Source organism: Nelumbo nucifera, chromosome 8 (genome assembly GCF_055504915.1).
Source record: "Nelumbo nucifera cultivar China Antique chromosome 8, China Antique-T2T, whole genome shotgun sequence".
Lineage (NCBI taxonomy): Eukaryota > Viridiplantae > Streptophyta > Magnoliopsida > Proteales > Nelumbonaceae > Nelumbo > Nelumbo nucifera.
Window position 1 is genome coordinate 10,760,643 of NC_142656.1, and position 22,547 is coordinate 10,783,189.

General features: G+C 38.5%; 2 protein-coding genes across 3 annotated transcripts; one reads left to right on the top strand and one right to left on the bottom strand.

Annotated features, from left to right (window-relative positions):
* The first annotated feature begins 12,782 nt into the window (after window positions 1-12,782).
* On the top strand, window positions 12,783-14,123 carry LOC104592217 (putative pyridoxal 5'-phosphate synthase subunit PDX1). Its single transcript, XM_010251444.3, has one exon. It carries the CDS (start codon window positions 12,846-12,848, stop codon window positions 13,869-13,871), a length of 1,026 nt encoding a protein of 341 aa, XP_010249746.1. The 5' UTR covers window positions 12,783-12,845; the 3' UTR covers window positions 13,872-14,123.
* BAC2 (Mitochondrial substrate carrier family protein) lies at window positions 14,096-16,512 on the bottom strand. 2 transcript variants are annotated; one of them, XM_010251445.3, is made up of 2 exons: window positions 16,206-16,512; window positions 14,096-15,089 (listed from the first exon to the last, which is right to left on the bottom strand). In XM_010251445.3, exons 1-2 carry the CDS (start codon window positions 16,440-16,442, stop codon window positions 14,376-14,378), a joined length of 951 nt encoding a protein of 316 aa, XP_010249747.1. In that variant the 5' UTR covers window positions 16,443-16,512; the 3' UTR covers window positions 14,096-14,375. The 2 variants fall into 2 exon arrangements, 1 of the variants encoding a protein (XP_010249747.1); XR_016079613.1 differs by lacking the exon at window positions 16,206-16,512 and adding an exon at window positions 15,275-16,199 and having other exon boundaries at window positions 14,952-15,089.
* Window positions 16,513-22,547: the final 6,035 nt, after the last annotated feature.

Sequence of the window (22,547 nt, forward strand, 5' to 3'; positions counted from 1 at the left end):
TATTTAGAGAAGAAAGACAAAAGTATTGTAACGGGGATGAAAAAATTGATGGTTGGTTTTGATTTTAGCGGATGGTTGATAAATAAAATTAGATGACATTTGAAGGGGCATTTGTGTCTTTTCACATGCCACTTAATGGCTGGTTAACGGTAGATCGGGTATTAGATTGTCGCATTTTAAAGTTTGAGGAGCAAATTGTCACTCGAGCCAAAGTATAGGATACTAATCGGGAATTTTCCCAAAAAATTACTAACAAATGTAATAGAATTCCGTCTTCCTACACACCCGTCTCGAGGTACTTCCTTGACTTGTTTGGCTGTATACACGTTTGTTAGTGAGATTATTTATTTCTTAAAGTTGTGTTTAGTTGCAATATAAATTTCATTTGCTTAATGGGAATGTAAAAGGGCCGAGCGTAAATTCTGATTTACTTCTGACTCAAACTTGACTTTGGTAATTTGTTTTATTTGATTGTGAGAAGTAAAATAAGAAATAAAATGAATTTACCTCATGGATGGTGAGTAGGTTGTTTTACCCGATCAAACCAAATCAATTATATAAAAAATTCGACACATCGATTTCGACTATGGTGTTGGAAAGATATGACGGTGGAAAAACTTACAATCAATCAACCAACATCATAAAAGTATTAATCAATCAAGTGGATTTTCATCAAAATTCACATGGGTTGTGATTGGTCAAAGCCTTCTTGGAATCATGTATTTTCAGCATCATAGGTTTTCTCTTATATTAATTATGGTTATGTGATTTTTGTCCTAATTAATAATTAGATTGGTTTCTAGTTCTTGCTTGTTCTCAACCAATTAGGAAATTGTTGAGTTAATAATATATAAAATTTTCCTATTTTTTATGATTTTTATTATATTTCATGTGTAAAGGGTAAACCTGAGCAGCAATATATAAAATAATTTTAGGGTTCGCTTGGTTCAAGGGAATAGGACCCTGCAATCAAAATCAGAATGGTCAATTCCATTTCCGGATGTTTGGTCGACCGAAATGGGAATGAGTAGACGGAATATGATTCCCCCGTGTGGGGGAATGGGCGAATGGCCATTCTCGACCCCCTCCCCCAGAATGTCATTCCCATTCCGCTATTTAGGTTTTTTTTGGACAAAGGACAAACGCCTAGTTCAGAACTGGTGCACATTGGCCCAGAAGCAGTAGTCACCTCAGAAGGCACAATGTTGTCGTCTCTTCATCAAAGACAACAGCAGCAGCTTCTGGCGGATCCCTACCCAATTTCACCATGTTCTACGAGCAGTTACCGAAGATCCAATTCTCCTTTCAACCGAACTGCCTTCTCATATTTCTGTCTCGCATGGTAGTTCTGGGTGTTCTTTTCCCGTGGATGGACATGATGAAAAGTTTCATTTCAGCTGGTGAGTGCCCAGTTTATGCACTTTCTTACTTATCTCAGCCCATAATTGGTTCATGAGTCAAATGGAACTCCCTATAAAAAATATGGGTTCAAATGCCACGAGGCTAGGATTTAATCATCAATCACCAAATTATGACCAAGTTTTAGCCTTTTGAGCTGAAGTTCAATTGTAGAAGATGAAATGTAGAAGTGACATCGTATTATAGATGTGAGATTTTTGTTTTTAAACATTCATGTTGTACCAGTAATATTTCCGCCATTATGAGAGATTTTTGTTTATTTATGAAATTTTCTTTTCATTTTTTATGGAGAATGATTTTTTGTGATTTTTGTTTGTTTATGTGTTTTTCTTTTCATTTTTTCATATTTTCTCCACATATGCACTTGTTAGCACCTTGCCAATGTTATATATGTTAAAAATATATAATGAGTGGATGATTTTGAGGTTCTTCTAATAAGGGCAGAATTGAAAATTTTGGCTGATTCCAATTCTAACTTCTAGTTGAACCAAACAACAATAATTGAAATCCGATTCCGATTCCAATTCCTGATTGAACCAAACAGGTGTTGGGAATAGATGATTCTGATTTTGATTCTTAGGGATTCCAATTCCAGTCCTGTCTGCGAACCAAACACACCTTTAGTTAAAAACACTTAAACACTTTACTGTATTAGTCAAAAACATGATTTATTAACATCTAAACACTTTAATGTATTACTGTCATTTTTATTAAGGTTATATTATCAACATGAAGTTTTAAGTTTACTACTAACATAGCTAATTATATACGTCATTATAATCAAGTTTAATTGGGTCAAATCTAATTATCCCGATTAATAACAGGGATGGCTCTGGGCCTATGGTTTTGTCCCAATTAGCAATCAATTAAGGAGTGGTGCACTTTGTCTAGAACTAGAGCAGACCTGTTAACAGTCCTAATTGACCTAAACTTTAAACAAAAAGAATAGAACTTCTAAGAAGAGGGTTATCAATCTAGGATATGGTAAGATATAAGACAATTTGATCCCCACTTTACAATAAAGAATTGAAGTAAAAGGAAGGTGGTGTAAATTTTGCATCATTTTTTGAGATGTAAAATTTGCACTACCAATGTGTGCAAAAGAGACAAAAAAAAAATGTAAATTTATTATCAAATAAAAATACAGTCCGCAACAAGGTGAGTTCAGGGCAGGGAATATACTCTCCATCCCAACCCTAACTACGAAACAAGTACCCGTCCCCAACCCTAACCCTTATTGGAAATAAACATTACCCCATCCTTGATCCCTGGCGGGGACTGTTCCCCCATTGGGGACCAGAATCCCCAAAAATAGGTGGTTAATGTTTTCTATTTCCCCACAGTAAGAGCAACTTGCATCCTTCCTTAAACCCCATTGATTTAGTGTATCATTGGTTAGAATCTTACCCTTCAAGATCTTCAGGGGACATCTAAGCTTCCAAATACTTCTCAGTCTCATGGTCATATTATCCAGAATTATATCCTTCTCAAAAGGTTGGTTGTATGCCGATTTGATAGTGAAAACTCCTATCTTCCTCCTCATCGATTGGGATGGGAATTGCTCGAATTTTATCCCATATTAACGGGGTTGCTATTTGAAAATTTTTCTCATTATTCCATACTTTTGGGTTTTTAGGCTGCACCTAGAAACAATGCAAATATGTAGAGTGTAAAACGGTTTATATAAATTACAAAATTGTGTTAGTTTTGCACATAAATTTATCTTCTTACAAAGTAGACTTTTAGCTGTAATGGATGCAAACACAAATTCCAATAAAGCATATGCTTGTTTTTATCAAAAGCCCACTTGAATACAAATTTACTTCTTTTTTATTGAAGTACTTTTACATCTTATTATCAATGTAAATATGCATTGGTCTGTCATTTATCAATGCATAAATGTAATATTACCAAATATAGACAAAAGTGAATCATAATGCAAATTTACCTTGAACCGGAATTTACACTCCATTTACATCATTTCCAAACGCAGCCTTAATGAAATCACTGACTATCCCATGTATTACTCATCATATTTGATGAATTTCCATCCGATACCTAGGATTCCTCTCCAATGCAACGCACCATATATTTTTCTTTGGGGTTGCTTGCTGGAGGTTCCCATGTTTAAGTATTTACTCTTAACCATTTGAACCCATAAGTTATTTGGTTGATTAGTAATTTCCAACCCAATTTTACTAATCTGACTGGGAATAGAATCAACCCTCAATTGACTGTGCCCCACAACATCCCATAACACATCCATATTGAGAACATCTCCCTATGATAATGTCAAAAATGATGATATCTGAAGATGTTCCTAAATACACGACGGGAATATGATGTCAGTCTTGTGAGGGACTGATTTGAATTCATCAACCCATGGGAGGTTCTTTATCCTCCGTCCACCATTTGCCTTTGAGGTATAAATGGTGACACAGGCGAGAGATATTATTGTTAATAAGTGCTGAATGTGACACAGAAGTCAATGGAAAACAATTCCGGTATATATTATTTTAAAAGATCTGTGGGGGCATTCTATATATAGGATCATTAAGTCCTTTCTTTATTGTATCACCTTTCTTTTTTCTTTTCTTATCCATCACCTTTAACTGAATTGTTAGATCAGAATTACAGCTTTGTCATATCTTGCTTCACTAATGCATAAATAAAGGTAAAATGTAATCTATTCGATTGTTTGCTATAACGCCGACATAGATTCATTGATACAATGTACTGGAAAGAAATATGTAACTCTTAAATCAATGTAAAAAAAAAAAAATTAGAAACTGAACCAGTTTTCTTTCTGGGTGGATGGGTCACCGGTTCCGGTTGCTTGGGTCAAACAAGTTGAATCATGATTTTGTATGTATTTGGTTTAGTGGGCGTTTATGAATAGGGCATTTATTTACATTTTTTTATTTTAAATGTTCATTTATACTTTTTAGTTTAAATGTTTTCTGTTTTTATTGTTTATTTGAACTTCACTTTAAACATTTTTTATTCTCTACCTCAGATTAATACTCATTAAAGTGTACTATAATAGCATTTGGTTTCAAGAAACATTAGGGCATTGGGGGAAATAAGAATTTGACGTTTCCCCAAATCCCCCATGCACAAAAATCAAAGAGTCTCAATTTTCTACCATTTATTTGATAAACGGTGAAACTAAACAATTGCTTAGTTTTGCTTCATCTACAATAAACACCCATGCCTATCTATGTGACACTCATGTGGTGGTGCTTTTTCAATAAACGCCAAACAGAACCAAACATCCCTTTATAATAATAAAAGAATTAAAAAAAAAATTGACAAATTACAAATGCCCCATGTGGGGTTTCTAATAATAACAAATTCCCACCTATGTTTTCAAAATTATTATACATTTATACCGCAAGTTATTTGATACATGCTCAAATATCATGCTATCACATGATGCATTCAAGTTTCATCATTACAATTTTAACCTTGTTTGCACATTACTTGTATATGACATTTAGCAAAAGCAAATGACATAGATTGAAAATGAGAGTTGTTTTGTTTTTTATCTATTAAAGCTGTGCTTAGATTGAAGTAAAAAGGTAGGGAAACTTAGCAGGATGCTATTGGTAATAAAAGGGCTTCTTACTTCCCAAACAAGTCCTCTTACATAAATACAAGAAAAACACTTCAAATTGTTGATTCATTATTTAATGGATCTTTCCATTTTAATAATCTATTTCAAAGTTATCAGTATTTATCGAATATCTTTCTATCTAATAAAATATTATTGGATCAAATAACAAAAACAATATTGAGAAACACATTAATTCAATTGAAATAATAAAAAATCATTTCATCTTTTTAGGAGAACTTTAGATAGTTCTCGAAAAAAAAAATAGCAAAAAAATTATCCCTAGAATTGAGACCGAAAGAAATGTATAAACCAATGTTTCCATAGATTCAAATCATTGGTGCCCCGCAAATATAAATTGGGCATTAGTACATATGTAAATTATATACTCAATGACTCCATAAGTGAGTCAAGAGGAAGAGGAAGAAAAAGAATCCAAATATGTTAACAGTTATACCATTTTATCAATGGGCCTTTTTTCTTCAACTCTATTGGGTTATAGGTAAACCAAACCAGAGTCGTAATCGGGGTTATTGGTCTGATCAGCTGGGCTACTTTGAAAATAGGGTGTAATCTGTGACCATGGGCTGGGCCCAGGCTTAGCGGAACATGAGAACCAGGCCTGGAATACAAACACCGTCCCAGGTAAGGCCGGGCTAGGTTGAGCCAGGCTTTGGAACAATGATACTTGATAACTATATTTAGTATACGCAATAATTTGTTTTAAATAACATATAGTATATGTATAAATATATGTTATAATTTACATAGAATCCTGATTATCACGATTAAATTTTAACAGTTGTATGGTTGCTTGGATCAAACGTTCCTAAATTATTTTGTTTTGTTACAAAAGAAAATGGATAAAATTGGGGCTGGGAGTGGGGACCAGGCCATGGTGATGCCAATATATTGAACTAAACTTTTTTGTTTGTTTGGTTTAGAAAATCCGGGGAATTATTGTAAAAGAGACCTTTTTTAGTGCATGTGGATAGCACGTGGAATGATAAATGGATCGGCCAATAGGTAGCCTGTCAGACATAAACAATCTTGACAGGGCGCGATGTTGATAGGCTAGAAACGAATGAGATAGGGGTGAAACGTTGGGATGGCCCGGCCCGAACCCGAACCGAGCCAGTCCGAAATTTTACACGGGAGCTGGGCTTAGTGTGCAAGTGGACCGGGTTTATGGTCAATCTGGGTCTGAACTTAAAATTTAAGCTTAAGGACTGAGTTCAGACCAAGCCCAAGGTCAAGCCTGATCTTTCTAATATGACCTCAGCCCGCACTGTAATTTGACGCATTTGGCTTGAATTTGAGATCAGGCTAAGCTCAGGTAGGTATATATATTGTGTCTAGTTGGGCTGGGCTTGGACCCGGCCCAAAAAATTAAAAAGCTCGATTTCTTGGGCCCAAGTTTAACTTGAGGATTGAAAATCCAAGCCCAGCCTATGTCAAATTTCGGGCTGGGCCTGCCCAAGTTGCACCCCTAGCTGGGCTTAGATTCTTGGTCCTCATGTTAGGTTTTTTTTATGTTTTGGGCAAGGCCCGACCTAGCCTTTAAGCAGCCTGAACCCAATTTGAGTCCAACCCAACTATACACATCCATGCATACTTATGTATATATGTAAATTTTTGCATACAAATGTTAAGTATATACATTTGCATGCATATTTATATATACATTCATGTGTATACATATTTGCATAAATGTGTATATACATGTATAATTTTAGAGCGGGTTCATTTACCAACCCAAGTGCATCAAATTACAACATGGACTGAGTTCAGGTTGAAAATATCAGGCTTGACCTCGGACTCGGTCCAAGCTTGGGCCTTAAGCCCAAATTTTAGGGTTGGGGCTGGGTTAACCATAAACCCAGCCTAACCACTAAATGAGATTGTTGCCTATCCTAGCCCAAACCCATAACACAGATTTGACCGGGTAAGAACCCCCAATTCAACCCAAGATAGTGGTCCTAAGCTTGAACTCATGACGGTTGGAGCAGGCTAAACTCATGCACCGAATCAATGTTTTAAAATCTGACTGAAGGCTGAATCATTTTTGCCTCTTAGTTGCGAGCCACCAGTTCGACCATTCAGGTCAAATGGGGTATATGACTCTCTCTTATATATATATATATATATATAATTCAATTTGTATTTTTTATTTATAAAAATATTAAAAAAATATAATTTGATGCAAATAAAAGGTTTAAAAGTTGTTTCGAGAAAATATCAGGGCAAATTGCCTATCACTCATTTGGATGCATAGATATCAAAAAATTATCCAAAAAAAAAAAGAAAATCCCAACAAAAAATTGAAACACAAAGTTAGATGGCCTTCAGAATTTTGCACACATATTAGCATGCAACCTATAACCTGACCACTAGGTCAAACAAATCAAAGTCCAACTGCTAGGTGAAATGGTTTTTGAGCAGAGTTTTACTAAAATCATAATCAATATCATGGATGGGTGATGGTTAGAACAATTCAACTGAACAGATGATCGACGAATTGAAAAACACTATACCAAACGTTGGTGGGCCTGTACAATGCACATATTACCTTTCTTTATAGATTTTTTTTTACAAATTCATAATTAAATACTTATGGAATGGACGAAAAAGGGCCTGGTCTTGAGAACTGAATAAAAGGATTTTCTTTAATGTGAATTACATTTATTGTTGTGAGTTCTATGATAAATCAATAAATTTGATATTGAAACAAAAACACAATGCATCTTCTCGTTTGTTGTTCCTACAACTGAAACCATAACATGTTATGTTGATTTTATGGTTTAGATTTTGTAATTTGAAATATATCAGTATGATGTTTCTCTAGGATTTTATGGTTTATTATTTTATATATTTGTAAGATAATTATGTACATCTATCTATTTGGTATATCCTATTCAATCATATAGCATTTATAACTAATAAATTTAATGTATTGAGACTTTTTAAATCATTTTTTGTTATTTTAAACACAATAAGTTGGATGCAGAATGAATCCGAATCCAACTTGAATCCAGCATACCAGATTTCAGATCGAATGCTTAGGAGAATCCAATCCGTTTATAGCCATGCATGGGTGTTTATCTCTTGTAAAGACCCCCCTAGACTTTTACGTTGCGATAAATACCTCTCGGCCATTAAGTCAAATGATAGAACTAGTAAATTACTAAAATGCTCCATTAAACTTTTTCTATTTTCTTTTTCTTGCCATTTTTTCTGAAAACCTAACTGACCTTAAAAAAATTGACCCAAAAAATACCTTCATTGCTTCTATTGGAAAAATATTTTTGTCATGTCACTGAAGATCCTTGCCAGAAAAGAAAAAAGATCTCTGGTAAGTTGATTAAGAAGGGACACTCACCGTTGAAAAAGTGCTGAAGAAAATTCTTGTCCAAAACCAATAATAAAGATAATACAAATTAAAGAAACGGAAAGAAAGTAAAGGCACCATTTTTAGTGTTAAACCAGATAGAAATCAATAACAGTAGTAGTAGTAGTAATTGATAAACATTAACATTTTCTGGCCAAACCAGTATCCTATTTTTTATGGAAAATTCCTGATCAGTACCATACTTTGGTTCAAGTGATAATTTGGTCCCCAAACTTTAAAAGAAGATAATCCAGTACCTGAACTTTCAAAATGTGACAATCTAGTACCTACTGTTAATCAGGCGTTAAGTGACATTTGAAAAGTCAAAAATGCCCTAAGAATGCCATCTAATTCTCTTTATCAGCCATCCAAACATTGACAATAAAATGAACAGTCCCAATTTCTAGATTTTTCTAAATAGTCACAAACTTTTTTGAATAGAAGATGCTAAGATTTGGGACTGTTCAGTTTTTGTCAATGTTTAGATGGTTGATAAAGAGAATTAGATGGCATTTGAAGGGCATTTTTGACTTTTCAAATGTCACTTAATGGCTAATTAACAAACTGGTTAACGGTAGGTACTAGATTGTCACATTTTGAAAGTTCGGGTACTGGATTGTCACATTTTAAAGTTTGGGGACCAAATTATCACTCGTACCAAAGTACAAGTTATTAATCAAGGATTTCCCTAAATGATGGTGGTTGCTGCGTCGTGAAGATTTAATAATAACCCAATTGGATTTGTTGGATTTTGCAGGCCCCCTTCAAAAGAGGAGTCTGGATCTCCTGCCCACACAAACTCTGCCCATGTTTTATCGCAACCACACATGTAGAACATCTCACCCTCTATATAGTATTATGTGGGGGGAGATGTTCCCAATTCACGGGGGGTAGTATGTTGTAAGTAGACATGGGCAGGGTTTTGGTGGGCAGATCTGGACTCTCAAAAGAGAGGGAAAAAAATACAAATAAAAGGAAAAGAAGAGAGAGAGAGAGCCAGGCCACCCCACACTCACCGGAGAGTGGAGAGAATAGTTTGGAGTTTGGGTTTTGGAAAAAAGTTGAGACTTAAAAGAGAGGAGAGGACAAGGAGTTAATTATGTTTTAGCTGAGGTTTTGGCTTTTCCTTTACAGTTGCTTTACTTTAAAACAATTTAACTCTAAAGCGTAAAAGAGAGATTAATCGAATAAGGGTAATCGTGGCATTTTAAAATATTTTAAATGATGTCCTAACGATTAATTAGATGTAATTTTGTAATTTTATATGTTTACCGTTTGGGTTAACGGCAGAAGGGAGAAGGGGGGTTTTTATTGAATTCTTTAAAAATTTAGGGGAAGTTTATGCTAAAATAAAATTAAAGGAGAAGTTTTTATGATTGTCAGAAATTTAAAAGGAGGATTTTGTATTTTACCTTTTATTTAATTAATAAAACCCGTGCATTGTACTGGTCTCGACTAATACAATATAAATTATTATAGGGCAAATTTTATTATTTATATATTGTCTTAAAGTACGTTTACTATTTTTGACAATTGACGTGTCACGGCTAAGTATTAATAGAATAAAACAGAATGTTGAATTTATCCTCCACTTTTCTTCAAACTTTAAAAATAAAATCGAGTTGTTACAAAATTTGAAAAAGATGATGAATCCAATCAATTTAAGGGACCGTGATACCAATTCTTTTTTCTGCCACATTTCCCCTCACTTCTTCTGTATGCCGATCATATCGGTCTACATCATAGGGTTTTTGAACAAAGATCTCTCCTAGCAAACCGAATAATCGTTTGTCAATGGAATCTGCGTTGGAGCGTTTGTATCACATCTTGTTGCCAGAGATCTCTAAAGTCAAAGCTCTCCACATCAACCACACCCCATCCAAGGAGATTCAAGAGATCGTCCATGTTGTTACTCTCTATCATACTTTTAGCTGTAATGGATGTAAATATGAATTTCAATAAAGCATATGTTTTTTTTTATTTTTTAATCAAAAGCCCACTTGAATGCAAATGTACTTTTTTATTGATGTATTTTTACATCTTATTATCAATGTAAATTTGCATTGGTTTGTCATTTGTCAATGCATAAATATAATACTATCAAACATAGGCAAAAGTGAATCAGAGTACAAATTTACCTTGAACTGGAATTTATACTTCATTTGCATCATTTCCAAACATAGCCAAAGGTAAGCATCATGTGTACCTAAAGCCAACGCTTTTGAACCGTCGTTGGCTCAGACAGTCGGACCGTTCAGCCCGAGAACCGTCTAAGCAACCACTTTCGTTTTACCCAAAACCTAGAATTTGGTAAAAAACCTTTGAAAATGTCAACAAACCATTGACTCAGACAGTTGAACCATCGACCTGTTCAACGATTTTGATCATTTTTTTACTTTTTAATTATTTTTAATTTTATTGTCAGAACGAGCCATTCATTCGAACTGGACAATCAAACTATTGACCCAAAAACCGGTGCCTAAAACCAATATTTAGCATTCCCTTTGCCAACCCATTTGTTGTTTGTCATCAGATGCCTTGTCTAATTAATTGATGAAATTTGAGTGGTGGGATTGATTAATTTAGGTGTTAGATATTTGAATGAATTCTGCCGAAAGCCCCAGTTCGTCTTTCTCTCCTCTGCTGCCTCCCCCATCCTCTCCCTCGTTCAATTGAACACACTACTATCATGGAGTTCAACTCTGATCTCTCTCTTGAGTACTTGCTGCTGGAGGAAGAGAAATGGGTGGACAAGATTTGTTTGGAGGGGAAATACTACTTCGAAGGATATTGGTTGGAGATCGTTGGGAATCTGAACAACATAACCGACAACTACTTAGGAATGGAGAAATGGAGAAAGAGATACGATGGTTGAGAAGGTGACATGCTGTGAAGGTGATGGAGCACTATGCATTGGTGGGGAAATTGTTTCTAGGGCTGTTCATAAGAAGGCCCAATCCAATTAAACCGATCAATCCGGACCGACCCAACCTGAGTTGGCCGGGTTTTCATCGACACCGGTCGGTTTTGGGTTGTACAAATTCATAAACCGATGGTTCGAGTCGATTTCGGTTTTCTTGTATGAAAACCGAAACAGCCTGAACCGAACTGACTTAGTTCCTACTTAACTAAAAATTGAAGTATTTGAAAATATATATTCCAATATCTATATCTAAAAATATATATATATATATTATGAAATATGTCAAATATATATTTTCAGAAAATATATATTCCAATATATTTGTGTATATATATATATATTTCTAAAATACATATTTCAGTTTTAAATATATTTCCAGAAAACTAGGTGGCCATGGGGGGCATGGATGAACTTAGAGCCAAAACTGACCCAACAACCCAACTCAAACTGACCAGGTAAGTTTTGCTTAACACTGGGCCAGTTTTAGTTTCCATCTCAAGTAACCCGACCAGGTCGGGTCGGTTGGAAAAACCTCAATAAACCAACCCAACCCGACCCGTGAACAACCCTAATTGTTTCTGAAGGATGCTGGGAACAGGAGGGGAAAGTCGGAGACGGATCTAAAAGCAAAAAGGGAGTCGTTCTGATTTTCAGCCGGAGGAGGAGAGTCCATCAAATCCATCAAAGTGGTTGTTTTCCGGGAAGAGCTTGTTCGATGAGGAATACGCCCGTGTTCAAGCTCGTCCAACTTCGTTTGTCGTAGATCAAATCTGTCCACCCGTGGACCACCATGTTGTGCTCCTTGTGTCTCTCCAATGGTAGCTTGAACTCCATGTCCGTGAACACCTAAAAGGGGTCTCCGAACAAAGTATATGCCACATTGAAGGCTTTAGGGGAATAGCTGATGGAGGAATGACTCTTATTTGAAAGTCTTATTCTCTGAATTGGAACTCTCACTGATCGATTCAGACCTTCTTTTTCTGCCTCTTTTTATACGAGAGGATAAGTTAATTCGTCACTCTTCTTATTCGGAACTCTCTCGGTGGAACTCACCTTGTTTAAATCGAAAAATCAACCAAATGCGACCCAAGAAGTCATTTGACTGATTAATATAGAGATGAAGGACAATCATTCGAATTCTGAATAGAGGTAAAAGGGTAAAAGAGTATTCTAGAATTTTTCGAAAAAATATCAATCTATGTGATGAAAAATTAACGATTAGAGAAATTTTAGATAATTATAAAAAACAGTAGGGATATTTAAGACAATATATACAGTAAGAGTAGAATTACTTTATATTTCGATTTTTACCCCAAACAAAGCACGGGCCGTCCCGGCCCATAAGATGAAACGAAAAGAATCCCGAAGTTTCTACTTTCTACACTGTTTCTATACTTTACGCGAAGTTTCGGGCCGACTTTACTTCCTTTCACTTTCTTTGGTTAAATCACTGCAGAAGCTTCTGGAACTCCAATTGAATCTTTCCCCTTACTAATGCGGTAATGCCAGCGTCGCATCCCGGGGCGCAAACGGATTGGCTGAACTGGAAGTTGATAGCTGTTCCACGGGCGTTGGATCAATTGTACAGACAATTGCAGAGTAGCAAAATGGCCGACGACGGTGTCGTTGCGGTGTACAACAACAGCGCCATCACCGATGCCAAGAAAAAAAATCCATTCTCCATCAAAGTTGGACTCGCCCAAATGCTCAGAGGAGGCGTCATCCTTGAAGTCACCAATGTAGAACAAGCTAAGATTGCCGAAGAAGCAGGGGCGTGCGCCATTGTCGTGATTGAGCAGCTGCAGAGAGGTGTTCGACGCATGGCCGATCCGTCTCTTATTAAGGAGATCAAGCGAGTGATTTCAATTCCTGTAATGGCGAAAGCCCGAGTTGGGCATTTCGTCGAGGCCCAGATTCTTGAAACGATTGGTGTCGACTACATTGACGAGAGCGAGGTCCTTACCCCCGCCGATGATGAGAACCACATCAATAAGCATAATTTCCGGGTGCCGTTTGTCTGCGGGAGCCGCAGCCTTGGAGTAGCTTTGCAGAGGGTTAGAGAAGGGGCGGCAATGGTAAGCACGGAGGGAGATGCATCTGAATCGGGGAACATTGTGGAGACTGTTCGGAATGTGAGGTCGGTAATGGGGGAAATTAGAATCCTTAATAACATGGACGATGATGAGGTATTCTCGTTTGCTAACAAGATCTCCGCTCCTTACGACCTTGTCGCCCAGACCAAACAACTTGGCAGGCTCCCGGTGGTGCACTTTGCAGCCGGCGGCATTATTACCCCTGCGGACGCTGCCCTCATGATGCAATTGGGATGCGATGGAGTGTTTGTGGGCTCTGAGGTTTTCAACACCCCTGATCCTTACAAGCGTGCTAGGGCCATTATTCGGGCTGTGTCACACTACAACGATCCTCACGTGTTGGCGGAGATAAGCTGTGGTTTGGCTGACGCCTTGGCGGGTCTCAGTCTCAGTGAGGACAGGATCGAACGCTTTGGAGCTCGAGGCATTTACTGAAGCTTGTAGCTGGAAAATGGAACCTGGAGGTACTCTGGTGCATTTTGTTCTTCCGGAAAATTGGTGGGTCTATTAGGCTATACTATTTGGAATTTTGGAGTTTGGGCTTAGAGCCATTCCTGCTCTGTGCTAGTTTTGTTATGTCATTGGTTTAAAGGTTAAGAGTCTAATCCTTCTCTGAACTGTTGTAGTATTCTCTGTAATTTGCTTATATTGCTAATGAATTGAAAGAAGCCCAATATTCGTATATCATACTACAGAGTACAGACATCTTATATATTGTTCAATACCGATCAAATATTACAATACCTGGCAAAGAGATAAAATTATGGGTTATCTCTAAGCCGCAAGCTTGAGTAATCCAAGAGTTTCTTCTATTCAATGATCTCAATATTTTACATACATTCTTGTTTAAAAGTTAAAAACAATAGGAATGTTTGTATATTCATTATAATCTATTACTTCCAATATTTAATAGAACAGACTCGGGTTTCTTCCACAGCTTCACAGACTGTTCTCTTCTGTCTGAACGCTTGCATGGTTGTTGTTGCTATAGATGCAACGCAGAGATAGTTCATAGGCAGAAAAGATTGCTCCATTCACCACGAAGGCCCGTGTGACAGCAGTCCCCAGTCCCCGCCACAGCACACGATATCCCTCTTCTTGGACACTTTTCTGGAAACAATCAATGATGCCACGGTATTTAGGTGGAGAACGATCCCACTGGGATTGGGTTTGAGCCTGGAGTCTGGTCTTCACCACATCAAAGGGATAGCAACAAACCCAACTGGCAACACCCGCCAGCCCTCCTGCAACCAGCATGGTTCTGAGGCTCTCCTGGCCGCTCTTTCGGCAGCCTGGGTGAAGATGTTCCCTTGCGTACTCATACGTCCAGAAGTAGAAGCCATGAGCGGGTGCATCTCGTAGCGCAGTGATGGTCAGGCCTCGGTATATCCCCCTCACCCCTTCTCGTCTCAAGATGCCTTTAGCTACACTTAGTGGACTCGGCTGATGATTTGGAAGCTGGTGCGATCGCGCATTTGTACTCAATTGGAGTCGTATTTTAACAAGCTCAACGGGGCTGAGCAGCAAAGTCTGCAAAGCGCCTGTGCCAAATCCTGCCAGTGCAACGCTTTTGTATGAAGGGGGTTCAGTGCCGTCGGTTGATGAATCAAATGCTCGTGATAAGACCGCATAGACTTGAAAGACAATGGCATTCTGCAACAATTTTGAAGTATCAGTATACCTGTGACTTATCATGAGCATTCTGTGACTTAACTCTGTAACTTATGACTTATCATCAGCTGCAACTATTAGCAATTCCAAACAGAACAGATCACTGGAAACCCAGTTACAGATCATTTTAAGATAATGATTAAAGCCAAAATCTGTGGGTTTTCTACCTACTTCAATCGATGTAAAGTTTTGCCTTCTTCAGCACTGATACGTGGAGATGCAGTAATTTCACCTGTACAACTCTCATCTGATAGTGTCAAGAATTGGCATCCAGAAACCAACCAAACACTCCTACAAGAATTATGATTTATGAGAGAGAGGGAGAGAGAGAAAGAGTATGGATCTTTACTTTTTCCCAGCAACCAGGTCCATCTAAAAAGCTCAAGAAGGATCACTGAGAAACAGCGCCTGTTAGGAATATCCCATGTGTACAAATCCTGCATATGCAAAACAGCTTATCGAGTTTCTTCTCATTAAATATAATTATTTCACCATGCCTTCATTTTTTCAAACAAAAGGGTGTCTGCCTCTGTTACGACTTCTCCTGGAGCCCTTCTCCTAATGACATCAATCAGCATATGTGGGAGTCGTCCGAGTATTTATGTTTCTGTTTTATCTTTTCTTTGCGTGTGGGGATAGTCAAACCTTTATGATTACTGTTATTATTTTTTGTTAGGTTGTGATTTGTGAATCACAATCAGAGCAGCCTTGCCAAACAAACTAGCCACTGCGGAGGCTCTGTTAATGTTGGGTAGGGTACCAAAGCAAGATCCTGGCTTCTGAGGCTGAAGCCAGAGTTGATGCCTTGATGGTCCCAGATTCCTGGGAAGGAGAAAGGGGAAGGTAGGATCTGAGACCGAAATTGTGATTAGCTTTTTCTACAAACTATATCAAATTTGCACTAGAAAATTGATCAAATGAGCTATAAGAATTAGACAACAAGGATTATATCCATGGATGTTAAGATCTCATCCAGTTTCCTTGTTAATAAATCCCAAGTTCCCAGTTCCCAGCCCACTCTAAAAGCAAACAATATAATAAGAAAATGACTAAACCAGTAATAAGAAGCTTAACTAGGAGAGGATGACGACGACAAACCTGGAAGGCAACGGAGGCTACAGGTGCACCCATGCCTCTGTACAGGGCGGAAGGTCCTTCAGAAGCGACGATATGGCGGAGGAGGCCGAAGGCGGATCTAGTGTTGGAAGGCTGTTGGAGACGTATCCTCAGCGTGTCCAGCGGGTAACCAGACACAACACCCGCCATGCCCCCGAAACCCCCCGCCACGAATTCCTTGCCCCAGCTGCTTGCGAGAAACTCTGGCCAGAAGTCCATTGTCTTCTACTCCCATTCCACAAACAAAACCACCTGGTTTTCCTTTTATCCTCACTGAACCAGCGCCACTAGTCTCTCCTCTTCTTCCCCTACTCTCTTTGTATTGCTTTGATCGATGACCTTAAATACAGTATCGAGCAAACCCAAAAAGGTTTCTTCTGTAAGTCGGATTCTCTCTGCTTTTAGAAAGATGTATCGAGTATCAACTCTTTGAATATTCTTAATTAAAGTAGAGAGACGATAAATTTGTGATCTACTCTGGCATGTAGAAGAGAGGAGAGGGAGAGTTATTTGGGTAAAAGAGAAACCAATGATCAAACGTTTGCGTTTGAGAATAACCAGAGAAAAGATGTTTATATTGTTGATTGTTTCCTCTTTCTTTCATCATCCGAAACCAAAGCCGCCGGTGCGAGACTGACTGGGGACCGGTCCGTGAGGAAACGGCCAACTCTCCTTCCCGATATAAAGCACAACACGTGGATCCTGAAACTCCCGCGGCCAGGTGCTCATGTACCTACTGAAGTGCCAACCAACTCTGATCCCAATTTCAGACAATAATGCGTCTCCACTAATTGTAAGGCTATACAAAGTCAACTGACAACCGTTGGATCCGAATCTCCAATGCCTAGATCATTGAGGATTGACAACTGTGGGGTTCCAGATCCGACGATTGACAACTTGTGTTACGTCACCAAATGCTGTCTGAATCAGAAATCAGTCTCGCCTTTGCTTTTTAAGCAATGATAAATATACAATTTTATTTTTTATTTTTTATTTCTTATTTTGCTTGTATGCCTTACAAATCATCTTACACCACACATCGTAGGTGGGCCTCACCGAAATACAGTAATGGATGGGGCCCATGATAATGCTGCATATGATATTTTTACTTTTTTGGGCCGTCCGTAAGCGGAATGACGTGAGTCATGGACGAAATACAGCAGAAAAGCAAGGGAATCTTTCGCAAAAAGATGAATGCTTGAACATTGATGAAAGGGGAGAGAGAGAGAGATTCAGGGGGTATGCACATTGAATGGGCCTTTGAGATATAAGCTGCAGGCCTGCAGCCAATGAGCCGGGATCGGTCCCCAGTCCACATCTCTGCAGCTCTGCTGCACATTAACTCCAGACATCACTTAACAGTGTCTTCTATGTTGGGTGAATTGTCCGATTGGAGAAACAAGATGCTACTGAAGCAGAGGAAGGTGGAGGGGAGCAGAAAAGATGGGCCCCATGGAGGCCCAGAATTGAGGGAAAATTCAAAGTTCTAGTCTGCATGGTGGTCCGACCGACTAATGACGCAGGTTAAGATTTGACGATACCTATTCGGCTATTTATTAGTAACAAGTAACAACAAGTCTAACAGATGGAGATGAAATCTGCTACTCACACAAGGCGCCTTACATCGACCTCACAGGTACCTCCCACCGTGCATTGGAAATATCTAATAAGACATAAATACGAAAAATATTGTAATGGGATGTGCCTGTGAAGTCCATGTGAGGCGCCATATGTGAAGAGCAGATATGGTCTCTAACAGATGGGTGGGTCGTGAGTGGGCTTACTTATCCAATAAGGCGATAATCCACATTTCTTGTGTGACTGACTTGGCAATTAATAAGACCAGAAGATTACGTGATCCACATTTCCACTTCCACTCAAACTTTTGTATGACAAAGGCTTCTTTCTTAGAGGAGTCGGTGGGTCTAAGTATCTAACCATTTTCTTCAGCTCTAGAGACTAATGTAATATGCTTGTGGTGGTTATATAATTGATCAACATACAAGGATGGTTAGTGATGATAAGATATATATATATATATATATATATATTGTTCTTTTATATATTCTCTATATTCTATTTTAATATTATGTATATAGTGGCTTTTATTATTTATATATTATAATATATAATCGGGAAAATCTGGCCTTGGCCCATGTCCAGCCCAGATGCCATGTTGATGGGAAAAATTTTGGCTGTTTAAGAGCTCTATGACATGTTACGCCATTTAGTTCCTTGTTTGCCTATTTGGATAAAAACAATATTAGTTGCAAATACTCTTTTACCCCCACGGTAACGTGTCAGGCACAAGAAGCTCCCAAACAGCCCACACTATTTTTTCCAAACAACCAGAGGTTCTCCCTTTTTGAGAGTTCACATCTCCGCCCATAAGGGGCTGCCCCGCAATGCCTCACAACACATCCCCACTATGTATTGGGAACATCTCCTGATGATGTCGGACTGGTATTATCATCGGGATATGTTCTCAATAAACGGCGGGGATGTGTTGTGGGGCGGCCCCTTGGGGCAGAGATGTGATCACCCATGGAGATGTCACTTCATCTAATTTAAGGTGGGGCCATAAAACATTATATTGAGGGTTTTGATTTTGTGGTTTTAGTGCAGCACTAAAAGTCTAAAAACCTTGGTAGCAAAAGTAGTTTGGATAGAACTTAGCCCTCCATTACAATTTTTTATAAGGGCACTTGAGTCTGGATTAGTTGCACTTGTTGGGAGATCACATCTGCACCCCACAGAGGACACCCCATAAAATGCCTCACATGCACATCTAAGAGTGCACTGGGAACATCTTCTAAAGTTGTGGAGATGTTTCCATTACATGGTTGAGATATGCTGTGTGGCGTTTGTAGGGCGCAGATGTGAATTTACTTGATGGCATTCTTATGTGCTGTTTAAGTAATAATGATACCCCACATCAGCCATGCACATGAAATGAGAGATTAGAATAATTGTGAGGCTGATTTGCTCCTTACAGAGGACCCTAACAGCAACCTCACAACACATTCAGCCATGCATTAGGAATATGTCCTGTACTGGGGAAATGTTCTCAGTGCACGGCTGTGATGTGCTGTGAGGATGGTGTGAGAAGTGTTCTATGAGGAGCAAATCCGAATTCAATAGTTGCGGGAGCCAGGGACATATTCATTAGATGACTGACGTGGGACATTATTATTGGTTAAACAACCCCTAATCTATCCATCAAAATCCAGCTAAAATTTGGACCCTAATCACTCGATGCATGGCTGTATTCCTTGATGAAGAAATGAAGAGAGGACAAGGGAAAGAAATGAATGCAGCCAGTTTGAGTGGATTCTTTATTTAATTTTTCTGTTTAATAACATTGCTAGTAGCTGTGGGAATAGTATTTTTTCAAATACTAATACTGCTACATTGGAAATGGCTCAACCTGCAAATGTAGAAGGAGCTAAAACTTCACATCAGTTTACTGCTCTGTATCACCTTTCTGCTGTTCTCTGGCGACCTTGGTTAATTTCTCTTCCTTGTCCAACATTGACACCCGTAAGTTTTGATTCAATTTTTTTTCCCAATCCTGTTCTATCTTCAATCATTTTGTTTTGAAGTGATTACAGCTTATTAAATCTCATGTTGTCAGTTTCATTAAACCTTTTCAACATATTCAGTTACAACCAGTTGTACTAGTTTTTTAGTGATTGGATGATTTATTGGCATCCGATATTTAAAGTAATGGAGGTTCAACTATGATATTGGAACAACTTATAACCAATCTACTGGTAACATACAAGTGATAACCAATCAGGTGGTATTCATCAATAAAAACAACATGGACCCCAAGAAGTTGTGTCGAATTAGTCGAATGTTTTTGCTAAAATATTCAATTCGAATGGTTGATAACAAGAAACAAGCTATGATCTGTGTTGAACTCCATCCTGACAGGAGAAAGAAACTTCACCTCTCATTAAAAAATTGATTCTGTTAGATAGTAAAGATGAGCAAAAAGAACCTAAATGTTCTAGGTTGTCACCTGCACAAGGGTGCAAAGCTAGAGAAAGCAAATTTGAAGGTGGGAGTTGAAGAACATTTCCTTCTGTGCAAATAATTGTTAACAAGCATATCAACTTGCATCATTCTTTGGATTGTGCTACACCCTTATTTTTTTCATTTGTAAGCTTTGAGCAATATGTGTGTGTATATAGTTTGAAGACTACGGTACTATTTAAGACATTATAGTGACACATGAAATAGGGACTCATCAATTTTTGTTCTGAGTTTACATAAACCGAGAATCGATGCATTTTCATGGTTAAAGCAACGATCTCTAAACTTTTTCCTGGCACTCAGGAAATTATAGGTCCAGTATGATCATACCATAGATCAATCATCAATCCAGTGGACAAGTGGGTCAAATTATAGCTTTTAGCATTTGAGGTAGGTAGGTTTTGTTAAGAACAGGCTCGCTATTAAACTTTTACAGGCATTTATTGTAAAATCTTGATATTTTACAATACGTGGACTAACTAGAGTGAATCATTTTCTTGTAGCTCGGGGTCCAAAATATGTGGATCAAATGCAAATGCAACAAGTGGCACTCATTATTTGGATGAAGCTCTTTTGAAAGTCAGATATGTTTTTGGAAACCGGAGAGGGAGAGAATTGTAAATCAACACTGATGGCAGCAGCTATTTGGAAATAGTTAGGTCATCATCATCATCACGCCTTATCCCAATTATATGGGTGAATTCAGTTTCACCAATACTTTAAATATAAAGCCTTACCCACTATTAAATTATTATTACTTAAATAATTTCTTACTGTTTTTATCCATATTCCTTTTTGTTTATCTTGACTAAGGTTTTAAAAACTGACTTGAAAATGGAACTACTGTAGACATCGGTTTTCAAGTTAACAATTTGATCGATCGGGTCAAAGGATTTAGATAGTTTGATTAGATTGGAATATTAGGACAAACTCTTTTAGTATATATTTGGCATCGATGTTACAGATACAATACAGTTTTCTCAGAAAATGGTACATTTTTTTTTGTGTGGAAATGTTGCTATCAAGTAGGACGTTTCTTGGAGGAACAACAACACTTTCTGTTTGGTACCAGTGCTCCGTATCTGTTTTCAACACTGATACCCATTATAGGAAGCCCATGTCACTGCCACACCATATTCTCGTTGGCAGCAACGAGCACCAATCTGAGAAAACGTCAAATTTAGTGTTGCTCCAAACCACACTTTCTCGACTTCCAAAGTGTGGCTTGGAGCACTGTTTTTTATGGAAAAACGGTTCCAAACATATAGACGTTTCCTGGAGCACCATTTTTTCCGATATGGCATTGATGTGTCACCATTTTCTGGAGCAACGACATCAATGCCAAACAGACGCTTAGTCTTTTATGAGGAAAGAGAGGTGATGAAGGAAGATTTGGCCCGACCTCGTAATCACTCAACACGTGGCAAAGGCAACAGCTCGGCATAATAGCTCGCCAAGGCACGAGCTCCGAAGGGAGGAACCAGCGGTTCGAACTCTTCACAAGGAGCCCGAACTCCCAGTACGGAGCCCGAGCTCTTCCTTAGGCCCCGAGCCTTATGAACACAAAAGGGCAACAACCCGAACTGGCCTGTCCCATGGCAGTTCGGGCCACACCTCTCTCTGAACTCAAGATTTCGCCTCCCGCACCACTCTAGCACTTCGCCCCCAGGACACCGAACTGAACAAACCGTACCTGACACCGAAGGAGTCCGTATCCAGGGGCGGCGCACCTGACTGACTTGGGATCTGACGCTTGACAGCCGCATTCCAACGGCCACCTGCCCTTGCCATCTCCAGTTGCAGAGACGACTCTGACAAGGAGCAATGGCGGTTCTGTCCCAGCAGAGGGGATGACGCCCGAACTAGTAGAAGCACAGAAGTAATCATACTCGACCTAACAGAAGCCTCGGAGTGAGTGCGCGAAGTTGTTATAAAAGGCTCCCTACCCCCCAAGAACAAGGTATGTGAACTTTGCGCCATCTGGTTTTATATTGCCTTTGAGAAAATACTAACTTGAGCTTCGGAGTAATCTCACCGGGTTCCCCCCGGAGTTTCCTCATCCTCTCCGTTTTAGGTTCCTTGTAACTCCGTTCAGAGGCAAGGTCGTTGACACGTAGGACCGGCCGGATTGCGCAGCATCAAGAGGCATATGTAGACATGTAGTTGTCAGTTGAGAAAAGAAAGAAAGAAAGAAAGAAAAGAAGGAAGAAAGGAAAGAAGGGAAAGAAAAAAAGGAAGGAAAGAAAGAAGAGGAGGATCTGACATTCACCGGCAATGACAATAGCG

Coding starts and splice junctions, on each gene's coding strand:
- LOC104592217 (XM_010251444.3), top strand. CDS start 12,846: ATGCCAGCGTCGCATCCCGGGGCGCAAACGGATTGGCTGAACTGGAAG.
- BAC2 (XM_010251445.3), bottom strand. CDS start 16,442: ATGGACTTCTGGCCAGAGTTTCTCGCAAGCAGCTGGGGCAAGGAATTC. Junction 15,090..16,205: donor TAGCCTCCGTTGCCTTCCAG/GTTTGTCGTCGT, acceptor AAATTGTTGCAG/AATGCCATTGTCTTTCAAGT.